Consider the following 12,097-nt stretch of genomic DNA (forward strand, 5'->3'; position numbering starts at 1 on the left):
ACACTTTATTATGAACTTTAGGACACATGAATGGGTAGTGCTACATAGAATGTTTATGTGGGGTCGGTCTGTTGTAAATAAGGTAACACAGGTGAAATACTGGCTTGGAATCAATTGGTTCTATTTCTTGACTCTAATGTAAAACTTACCACCCATTATAGGCTCAAAAGAATAATTCTATTGAGACTGGAACTTTGAAGTTTTTCAAGAAGCATGAATGAGCTTCACAGAGCAAGGAAATTGAATTTGCAGAACGACGAATGCTAAAGGCTGAATTGGCGGTCAAAGAAATCTTATGCAGTCTGCCAATGTGTCCTTTATAGTGTGTAAGTGGAATTACCAGAAGCAATTCTTCTCTTTTGTTAACCTAGACAATATGCATATGGGAAATGCTGGTAAAAGTGTCACCCCTGTTAAAGTGATAGAATTCACGTGGATCATTTTAATGTGTTATGTCAGGGCTAGAGGCAAAGCTTATGCTTAACCTTTCTTTTATTATCAGCAGCCAACACGAGAAACAAGAAAAATATTTATTTGGGATTACATATCCTGTGAGACCAAAGAAACAAGGTCAACAATTAGTAGGCAATCCGAATCATTCCTTGCAGAACATAAGCCTAAATGAGAAGCAGCACTTCCTCTTTCTTTGATATTCAATAGGTAGATAATACGTATTTTTCTACCTTTGGGGTATTATACTAAATGTACATAGTTAGCTAGGTCATGCTGTGTTGGGTACTACTAGGCAAATACTGCCTGATTACGACTTCGGCGGAGGGGATTACTCTGTCCCAAATGAGACAGATATCCACCCGCCGAATTATGAGTCCATTATATCCTATGGAACTCGTAATACAGCGGGCGAGATATCTGTCACATTTGGGACAGAGTAATCCCCTCCGCTGAAGTCGTAATCAGGCCCTATGTCTTTGGGCATCTGTGGACCTCATGCTCCGTCAATGTTACTGTCTAACGCAGATCCAGACTACAGGGTCTCCTCATTTATTACTCTATTTAGCATGTTACCATTTCAATTATATTCCAGAATTCGGACTGTTATCAACAGTACATCCAGTGTTTAAAAAGGATGATACAATGAATGTTTTCAGCAATCAAGTTAGATCTCCTAGATGTGGTCCATAAAGTCTATGCTTGACAAAACAGGCATTCCCTCCAAACTTCCCCCTATCCCTAAAGAAAAAGTTACTTACCTTTGGTAAAGATATTTCAGGTGGATACTCTGAAATGATAGGCGGTGGTGGACAGCCTGTCCCAAAGGATGTTCAGCACCCGTCCCTCCTCCACCCCTCCCAACTCCTGCTACCTGTGGCCATGGTGGTGATGGATACATCCACCCTCGGGTGGATTGCTCCTCTAGAGGAGCAGGAGATCAGAGACATCTGATTTTTAGAGGAACAGTTATTACATACGGCCTTTTTGAACTCGGGGTTATTCAACTGTCGCTCACGACCTACCTCGCTTCCCTTTGTAGTTAGTCTGTTCATCTGTCAAAAAACAACACAAAGGTGATTTGGTATGTCAAGCAGGAATGAGACAATGGAGGACTGGCCACTGAATCTGTTTACCCTTATGCTTAAGCTCTGGCTTGGGGAGACCAACAGCTGGGCTAGTGTGGGAGAGTCAGGGGTGGGTGCTCCACCTCTGAAGTTTTCGAGCAGGGTATCCCACTGATCTGATATCTGGAATTTGTAGATACCCTGCAACTTCTCAGACTTGAAGGTGGTTCCCTCCACCGTCATCCGCACCTCCACCAACTGAGCCAAAGCAAGTGCCAGGGGAGAGTTCGCAACTTCCAGGTGCATGGGAATCCTGGTTTCACTAGGAGGAGCGCCAGGTTTAAGAACCTATTGACTGCCTTGCTTTTTCTAGGATGTCGGAAAAGGCCAAGTGCGCATGTGCCCTAAATGTGCAGTAAGGGGACCCCGGTGACCCGGGAGAGGCCATCCGCAATAAACAACCAGTAGTTGTTTAACACAGGGCAGGACTAAAGCATCAGAACAATGGAAGAACTGACTGATCTGTGCAGGGGTGTAAAGTACGCTCCATGCAGGAAATAGAAATACGTTAGTTTGAACTGCGCCTTCTGGGAGACAGCGGCAAGGTAGGCCAGGATTCACAACCCATTCTAGGTCACTAAAAGCCTGGTGCTGGTCCCTGCTCCACTGTCGGAAATGGCCCGTTCTGCAGGGTTATCCCCGAACTTTTAGGCTTTCTCCCTCTATTTTTCTGACCCTCTTTTTTTGGCCCATTGCAGGTCACTAAAAGCCCAGTGCTGGTTCCTGCTCCACCAATTATGGACCACCAAGAGGGATGGGCAAGTGTGCTCATGGAGCACCTCAGTTAACCATGTGGTCAAGTGGCGACCTGTGCCTAGCAGGTGTATGTTCTGGAGCACCGGATAAGTGCTTGTTTAGGGTTGCAGCGGCCCCAATCAGCAGCCCTAACCAGTATCACAACATATACGAATAGGATATATACCTGCCTATCGTAACGAGGGTCAGGGGCGAGGTGTACCAGACCTTGTTAAGACAAAGTATGCGAGGCACCAGACTAAATGTGGATTGTCCAGCAAACAGGTAGTTCCACTCTAGGGAATGAAATGCCTGCTCCAGGTCCAGCACAAGAGAACCAGACCTGGGCCAGTGAACCGACGCCTGTTTTCTGTTCACTACGAAAGATAGCTCTTCTGCCAAAATTTTACCAAGTATTTTAGTGTCTGTATTAAGCATTGACAAGGACCAATAAGAGAAAGGTTGGTGGGGGTTGCGCCCTGGCTTAGGTATGTACAATCAATGCCTCCTGAAGGGATTGTGGGAGACAGGAGCACAAAAGTGCTTCATCATTCAGGGTTTGGAGGGAGGGGACCAACAGTTTAGTATACATTTTATAAAACTCTTGAGGAAGTCTGTCAGGGCCTAGAGTCTTACCCGATGCTAGCAATCGAATGGCTTAAAAGATCTCAAAAAGAGTGATGTACGTGTTGAGTTTCAGTGCCAAGTTAGGTGGGACACATGGGAGGTTGAATTCCACTAAGAAAGCCTCAACGGAGGAGTTGGCGATCTCCGTCACATAGACACATTTGTAGTGTTGAGTAAAGACCGCGTGTGTCTCGCGTTGTGTGTGTATCTCTGTGGCTGAGGGTATAGTAATGGACAGAGTAGGGTGTTTTGGGCTTTCCTGCCCAATTAGCTAGGCTAGCAGAGGACCTGACTTGTCAGTTCCAGCACAAGTATGTGTAAGACAGGCGTTTTAACAGAGTGGTGTGCTCTCTCCGTGCCTTAATGAGCTGGCCTCTGTCCCCGGTCTAAGAGATGGCCAGCATCTTGAGGCGGAGAAGGTCGCGTTCCACTCCTGTAATGTCCCAGTCTAACTACTTTCGCTTATTAGCGACTAGACTCATGCAGTGTCCCTTAATAGTGACCTTGAACACGTCCCATTGCAGTCAGCAGGATAACGCAGTGCCTGTATTCCCCTCAAAGTACTTGATGCAGGAGGTGCTCAGAGTGGTGCGAAGCGCTACATCCTTGAGCACCTTGGGCAAGGCTGCCAAATAAGCATATGAGTGGGTGCCGTGTCCCAGCAGACCTGTATGTATTGGGGAATGTGGTTTGAGTGCCTGGATCATCCAATCCACCGACAGTCGCCCCGCTGAAACCAGCTAAAACCAACAACACCTTCAAGCCAGCAAAATGGTACACTCCAGAGCTCAGAAACTTCAAATGCTATTGCCACTGACTAGAGATACAACGTCGCATGAACCCTCCAATAGACGCCTACAAGGCAGCCCTCAACAACTACCACCACAACATCAAGGCAGCAAAAAGAGCAGCAATCACTGCCCTCATCGACACGGCAGCCAACCACACGAAAAACTCTTTAGAATCATCAAGGAATTGTCTAACCCGATAGCCACAGAGACCACCATCCACCCATTCCAGGAACTCTGGCGAAACCCTCTCAAACTACTTCCACAGCAAGATCACCACCATATATGACAGTTTCGACCCCAACCCTCCACCTCCAGCCTAGACATGTCTCAAGCAGCACACACCAGCCACATGATATCCTCCTGCTCCCAGATTAACACAAAGACCACCGCAGCCATCAGGTCATCCATCTAAGAGCCAATAAGCGCTGCAGTGGCACATCCTCACTGCTGCTTTTTCTACCATGTCTTCAGCAGGTGCCAGACTGGGAGGGAAGGCTGTGGTTTGCCAGATGGAAAGAAGAGGGGTAGACTGAAGTGGAGGGTTTCAGCCAGGTTGTTGGCCAGCATAGTTGGCCACCCTCACCTCGTTCCCCAAACGTTTCCTCTCACCTCCCCTGCCTGGAACTCATTTCCGGAGGCGAGGCCCGGGGAGTGGATTATTGGCACCTCCACAGTGCGGTCTTATCCCCAACTCCTCCCCATTATTCCTTGAGTTAGCCCACTCTGATCAACTTCTGCGGTCAGGTTTTGGACCTCTCAGATTGCTGCATCACTTGCGTCTTACTGATGAGGGTACAGGCAGCACATGTCGGTCGCCGCATGAGGCCTGCTCATGGCCCACCGCACGCATGGTCGCCGGTCTTCACTGCTGGCTCTCCAAGGACGCCGAATTTGGCCCAGCGGGTGCAGCTGTGTCTCCCCTGTCTTCAGCACTAGCCAGGGGAGGCAAATGGGTGCAGTAACTGCCGGGCAGAAGAGGATTATTAGGACTCCGCTCAGAACCCTGAAAGTTTTCAGACCGCCATTTTTGGCCACCAAGTCACAATTCTCCCCCCTTTTATATTGTTGAGAGTAGCACCAAGCGGCTCTGAGTAGAGATGGAAGATTACAGGTGAAAGGTTACCAGGATCTTTGGGACGTTGAGGTACCATTAAGGAGAAACTGGTGTCAGTTGGAGAGGTAGGAGGAGGACTACTAAAGGACAGTGCAGGTTCCAGCACAAGCAAGACATCTTCATATGACGTGGCTTTGAGGGAGTAGAGTATGTTGGTGAAATCTTTGAGAGGTAGGGCACTGAAGGCTGACCACTGTAGCTTCCTACAGGAAGGGGTAGGCGTAACAAATGAAGCAGGCTTGGTGTTGTTGATGTGCTGTTGGATTTTCTGTATTTTTTCACCTGTTGGGTGAGGATTAGATGGGTGTCGCAGGAGGCTGATGCAGTGCTCGATTGTTTTGAAAAGTGTTGTCCTCTGTTGGTGGCTCCGGTGATGATGTTGATATTGGACCTTGCGTTGGCTGATGTAATGAGCAGTCTGTGTGATGCACAGAGGGACTTCAGTATAATGAGGTTAGCAGGAGCTCTGTTTTTCCTCTATTTTTTCCCTGTGTTAGTATTGATAGCTTGTCAGCAAGCTCTTTACAGTACCAACATGATGAATGCTAATGCCTTTTATATGATTTCACAGGTTGGGCATCCACATCTCAGCTATGGCCATATTGAATGTGTGTATATTCCCAGGAGGGTTCAAAGAACAAAGGGTTTAAGCGACCAGACGAAAAGTAATTTTTTCCCCAATGCCTACCATTTCTTAGACTCACTCTAAGGTGAGTAGGTTGGAAAGGATACCGGGTTCTTCTTGCCACACAAATAAGCCTGTACTACAAGGCTCCCCAGAGATGAATGAAGAGCGGACAGGGGATTCCTCAGTGCCAGTATCTATGAAATCATCAGAGGTCCAGATGTGGGCTTGTCCAATGTGTCCTGGAAGGGCTCTAGCAGAGCTTCGTTTGAAAGGAAGAAGCTGTTCTGCTGATGTAGAAGAAGATTGCAGGACCTTTGTCAGTAGGTTTAATTTCAGTGCCAGTGGTGAAAGAATCAGTTATAGCACTTCAGCTGCTATATTAAGCACTGACTAGAATAATGCAATTTCTGGGGGGTCTGGAGGAATGTATAAGTCAGTGACTATCTAGAGATAAGTCTACCCCACTGGCAAATAGCAGTTTCAAATAATTGTCTGTCTTCGACAAGTGAGGTGGAAACAGATGTGCCTTGTCACTGTCGTCTGGATCTTGCTGCTTCAGCATATGTACAGGGGCAGAATCTGAAATGCATTCTTTCCAATAGGGATGCCATGAGCTGTGTTGAACTGCTCTGTCCCCTTACTCCTTAAGGAGCCTTCAGATTCTCTTTTAGAACAATGGGCCTTAGAAGGAACAGGAGTCTACTGAGATAGTAGCGGAGCTGTTGAAATCGCCACCAGTACTAGTAGTGGTACAACTGGCAAAGGCTCTAGTGTTGGTAAGGCTTTGGTTAATGCCAGACTTGTTCCTAGCAGAACCAGGGGAGCACTCTGTGCCAAGAGACTTGCTGGCAGGAACCCTATCAGAGCCCTGCATGGTGCAATAGGGTTGAACGGTGCTCCAGATGGAGGCTGATGCCTGGCAAATCATATCCCACATGGCATGTAAAAACAGGATAGGGTCCACTCCCAATGCTGGAAACTAAGGGCAGTCCAATGCTGGAGTAATATTGGTATGGCAAGGAGTGGATTTGGGAAGGGTTCTGGAACTGGGAATGACATGGGCTCATGTGGTAGAGTTATCTCCACTGATTCTGGCTCCAAAGAAGATGACTCTGCTAGATGACTTACCCCTCGATCTTGATCAACGTTGAGGCAGCTCCATGTGTTTCGTCTTCTTGTGTCTTAATTTCCTCTTTGGAAACTTGGCAGAAGGGTAAGATCAGGAGTGCGATCTGGATATTGACTAGGAACAACGCTGAGCCAGACGGTTGTTGCTATAGGAAGAATGCTAAAAGCACAGGTTGCATGATCTGGAATCATGCCTAGAATCGAAGGAGACCGGCCTCATGCGGGCCCCCTGATAGACTCCTGCCTGACTTTTTGTGGCGGTACATCCATAATGCACTATACGATAATTCAAATTTTCATCGAGATGGAAAATCCCTGAAGAGAAAACTAATGATGAGAGAGCATTCTTGTCTGTATCAAAGGATGAGGGAAAAAAAATAACCAATGCCAGGGCCTGTGGTGAGTGCTTTATCACCTCAATGATATCACCACAAACTTGCATCCTGCGTCGTGATGGAGCAAGTGCCACCTAATGGTGTGGAAGGGCAATGTCAGATCCAGGCTAGTATCTTAGATATGAAACAAATGAGGAATCTGCAGGCAGAGACTTCCATTAAAAAAAATGCATGTTTTACAGCATGTTGGTGATGCTGTGATAACGGACTGGATTCAAGTGGAATTATAATGTGCTTTGAAGACACTAGATAATTCGAATTCTGATAATAATCAGCTGGAAGTTAACATCTCTAAAACTAAGATTAGGATTTTCAGTCGAGGTCTCTCAAATGAAAGGAAATGATGGCTTGGCAACAAAGCAGTTGACTACTCCACTAATAATTACCTAGGTGTATGGCTAAATAAAACGAGTAGCTGAAGAGGAAAGAAGTCATCTATAGGATTGCAATTAAACCAACTGGATGTGCTACTGAGCTGTTCATAACCAAAACTTATAAAGAAAGTTGCTAAATCAAAACCATTCACAGTTTAAGGTATGGGGGCAAAGCTCTTCTTAATAGGTTCTCTCTTTGGCTAGACCACGTTTAATGTAATTGGCATCCAAGTATATGCAGACTGCCAACTTCAACCAGCTAGACCAAGGTCATAATGGAATTTCACCTTTTAAGGGTGGATTTAATCTAAAAGGTGAAGGTAGTTATGCTGGTTTAGAAAATGAAAAGAGCCAAGCATATTATTAACTTTAAAGCTCATGTATGGTACACCTATGGTAGGCAGGTTGATTCTATGTACAAGGGGAACCTGCGGCCAACTGACCTAGCAAATGCATCAGACTCTGCACTTTAAGTATGGGAATACTGGATTACACTGAGCAGCGTTCAGTAAATTGGTGCAGCAGCAGATAAACTTTGAGTCCTTTGATATAGATCACATCAAAATATTGACATAAATTCTCTCCATTTTGCCCCTTTCTTTCCTTGGGTTGGGGCACGAAGGGAACTAGCACCTTGACTTTAGAATTTATGATCTTTTTAATTTTGTTTTTATCAACCGTAACTTCCCCTCAACTTTATTATTTTTATTTTTGCTCCTCCCCTCTCTCTCAAAAACCAGAGTGTAGTTATACTTCGTTTTGAATTTTGATTGAAAAGCTGTGTTTTTGTTTTCTTTTTTTCACGTTGGTGCTCTTTTACAAATCACAGCAAAACGATCGGGTTTAGCATTGGAAGTTTCCTGCAAATTTAACAAGGCGCGGGGTGCGGAGGTGGGGGCAGGAAATAAAGCGAGAGGTCAAAAAAGTGACCTGTACAACTTTAACTCTCAAAGGAATCTCTGCTCCCTACTTGGTCTGGGGTAAATGTGTTCAGTTGTTTTTCAGAAAATTGTGTTACAAAAAAGGGTCAGTGGGCTTGAAAGACTTAAAACATAGTCAAAAACATAGCACGAGTCTCCCAACAGCACTACTTTCTTGTGCACAGGGTAGAATGACTTTTTTTTATATATATATTTTTTTTTAAGGAGTTGTTGCTACACTATCTTGGCAGCATGCCTCCATGGGCTCAAAAGGATTGCCAGAAAGCACACAGCCGAAGTCAATTCTCTGGTTCATGCAAGTATCCTTTAACAAACACATTATACATTCCTTACCCTTTCAATACTGTGTTGCAAACGGAGTTTCATCCTTATTACTTCCTGCTGTCTAAAAAGTTCTTTCAGAGGCTCCAACAGAGAAGGAGGGGGCGTAATCTAAAAAAAAAAAAAAAAAAGAGAACAGCGCTATGTTCTAATTGACAGGCTTGAATAATATTTATAATAATAATACACAATTCATGAAGCGTCATAGATGTCCAGGTTGTCATTCAACCTTGCAATTGTAGAGTGCAAAGTTGATATATTGGAACTGTTTGGTGATAATTAAAATGGTTGCATACTTGACCAATAAATTACTTTGTTCTGTAAAATCCTTTAGGTGACACAGGAATATGAATCAATCTAAGCAAATGATCAGAAACACAACACAGGTAGACCTAATTAGGATGGAGACACTCAAACAAGTACCTCTATAATCACTTGACACGTGGTGCGACTCATTTTCTCTAAACCTTTAGAATTATGTATCAAGTACCACACCGAAATTGTGTACAGCAACCACCACACAACATGGTGCATAGCAACGGGTGTTGGTTACAATTATACATTAAACAAGCATTTGCAATAGAATGGGTCTAGCATTTTCTAGAGTTAGAGCTATTGGTGTTGTAAATTCACAACTGGACTTTTCTTGCCACATAAATTGGTCAACCCTGCCTCATAAATTGGTCTTCTCCTGCCATATAATTCCAATGGCCCAGAATATATTCAAAACACTTCCATTTACTTTCTTCCTGTATCTGCAGCAAAACATGAAAATGTTGCCATTTAACATCCTCATTTAAATCTGCCATGCTAATTCCAATATAATACCACTTTCACCACCCTACCATCAGAGTTGCTGGCTGGCTAACATAATTCCCCCCCAAAAAACATCAGACAGAGGAGAAATAAACTAGAAGGGTCACCCAAACAAATTAAAAGTGTTCAAACAGTCAGAGTAATAAGGATGTTAGTTGGCCTGAATTATGGTCATAATTGTGGAGAAGTGTGGCACAGTGATTAGAGCGGCAGACCCTGATGCAGAGATCTGGCGCAGGACCAGGGTTCAATTCCTGCCTCGGCGGGTCTTGAGCTCATTTCCCTTGGACCAGATAATTCTCGCCTAGGTGCCTAATCTAATTAATGGGTCCCACTCTGTAACTCTGGGCAATAGCTTGCTTAATCTCCACAGCGGCCCAGACAGCTCTTGGATGCCTGGCTTCACCCTGGGGGTTGCCCAGGAGTGGGCGCCTCACAGGGAAAAGCCAGGAGGGGTTCCACAGTGGTATGCGTACAGCGCCTTGAGACCCTAACGGGTGAGTAGTGCGCTATACAAGTGCAAAGTTTAATTGTAATAAGGAGATATTAGAAAAACATTTACACCTATCTTTTAATCCTTTATCAGAATTAAACTTTTGGCATTAGACTGTAATGCTCAAAACATCCCCTAGAGGACACCATAACAAAAATATAATTTGTAAGAAACATGGTCATGTAACCATACTCATGAAAAAACACAGGAAAAAGTAATGCAGTGTAACCATATACTTAGCCCCTAGAGGGCTTTTTTTTAAGGCTACCAGACCTACTGCAATGATCTTGCAAACACGGCCTTTAAAACAAAACTTCTCCTAGCTATAAAACAAAAGTTCTAGCCATCAAAAAGCTTAAAAGACATTGAATGGTGGGAGGGGTTATTATTTTGGAGTCCCCAGTATCTGTGTGGGGACCCAGAGATGATGTAGAAAGAAATAGCACATTGTGGTTGTTAGACCTGGCATCCTAGGCGTTGTCTCTCCTGTCTTTTTGTCTCTGTTTCCTGTGTTTTGACTGTGTGCTGGACTTTATTTTTGCTGGCTGTGGTACTCTGGGCACTTTACCACCGCAGACCAGTGCTAAAGTGCTCTCTGTGTAAATTGTATGTGTAGTTGGCTTACTATGATTGGCATATTTGATTTACTAGTAAGTCTCTAGTAAAGTACACTAGAGGTGCCTAGGGCCTGTAAATCAAATGCTACTAGTGGGCCTGCAGCACTGATTGTGCCACCCACATGAGTAGCTCTGTACACATGTAACAGACCTGCCAATGCAGTGTCTCGGTGTGTGCCATTTTAAACTGCCAAATCGACCTGGCTAGTGTGCCTACTTGCCAGGCCCAAACCTTCCCTTTTTATACATGTAGGCCCTAGGTAGCCCCATAGGCAGGTTGCAGTGTATGCTGAAGGTGGAACATGTACATGTCCTAACACTGAAATACTGCCAAATTTGTTTTTCATTGTTGCAAGGCCTCTCTCTCTCATAGGTTAACATGGGGTTTGCCTTTAAATACCTTTTAAGTGCAGTTACCCTTTGGGAGCGGATAGAGATTTGGAGTTTGGAGTCTCTGAACTCACAATTTAAAAATGCATCTTTTGGTAAAGTTGTTTTTTAGACTGTCAGTTTGAAAAGGCCACTTTTAGAAAGTGGGCATTTTCTTGCTTAAACCATTCTGTGAATCTGCCTGCTTGAGTATCCCCTGTTTGGGTCAGACTGACAGCTGGGCTGTTTGTGATTCTCCACTAGACAGTGACACAAGGGGAGTTGAGGTGTAGCTTGCATATCCCGATGGGCCATCTGGGCCAGAGTGAAGGGGAAGCTGACACTTACACCTGAATGGGCTGTGCCTGCCCTCACACAATGCAGTCTCCAACCCCCTGTGTTTGCCTGGGGCCATGCCTGTGCAAGGCAGGATCTTGTGAATAACAGAGACTTTCCTTTAAAGTTTGCCTACTTCAAAGGCAGAAAGGGGTATAAGTAGTGGACCCAAAACCCCAGATTTTTAGATCACTTCTGGACTCAAGAAGAACCCCTGCCAAGGAGAAGAGCTGGAAGAGGAGTACTGCCCCTCTGCCTGTGAGTGTGCTTTGCTGGGTTGGCCTGCAGTTGCTGCTTCTGCCTGAAAGAGGACAGAGACTAGACTTTGTGCTATATATCTGCTTGTGAAGTGTCTCCAAGGGCTTGGACTGAGCTTGCCTTCTGTTTTTAAGTCTCAGGCCATCAAAGACTTCCTCTGCCAGCACTTGGACTCTCTGCTGAGACTCCTACCCTGGCAAGTGGCACCCTATCCGGTCCCTGGGCCCTTGAAAGGTGAACCTGGTGGAACCAAGGTGGAAATCCACGTACAGGAGCTGTCCATGGAAAATTCTGATGCGCCACCTGCATCGCAGCTGAAATCGACACCACCTGCATCGCAGCTGGAGAAACAACGCAACATCCGCTTGCAGCTGTTAAAATCGATGCAAATCCCACGCAGTGCGGGTTCTTGCCCTCCTGAGGCCAGATTTCACACGCATTGTCGCTGGGTGCAAAATCGACTTGAAACTGCCCAAGGTGCCAGTCCAGAAATCGATGCATCGCTCTCTTGCGAGAGAGAAAAACAACCCAGTGCGTACCCGACCGGAGAAGAAGTGACGCATGGCCTCACTTGAGA

At 45.3% G+C, this 12,097-nt stretch overlaps 1 protein-coding gene across 2 annotated transcripts in view; it reads right to left on the bottom strand.

Moving 5' to 3' along the window:
* The window catches only part of ANKRD12 (ankyrin repeat domain 12), a 418,715-nt gene that overhangs the window by 101,715 nt on the left and 304,903 nt on the right, over positions 1-12,097 (bottom strand). For both annotated transcript variants that reach the window (XM_069216617.1, XM_069216611.1), the window contains one exon: positions 8,644-8,742. In XM_069216617.1, coding sequence (XP_069072718.1) covers positions 8,644-8,742 — 99 coding nt within the window. The remainder of the gene's footprint in view (positions 1-8,643; positions 8,743-12,097) is intronic.

Source organism: Pleurodeles waltl, chromosome 2_1 (assembly GCF_031143425.1).
Source record: "Pleurodeles waltl isolate 20211129_DDA chromosome 2_1, aPleWal1.hap1.20221129, whole genome shotgun sequence".
Taxonomy (NCBI): domain Eukaryota; kingdom Metazoa; phylum Chordata; class Amphibia; order Caudata; family Salamandridae; genus Pleurodeles; species Pleurodeles waltl.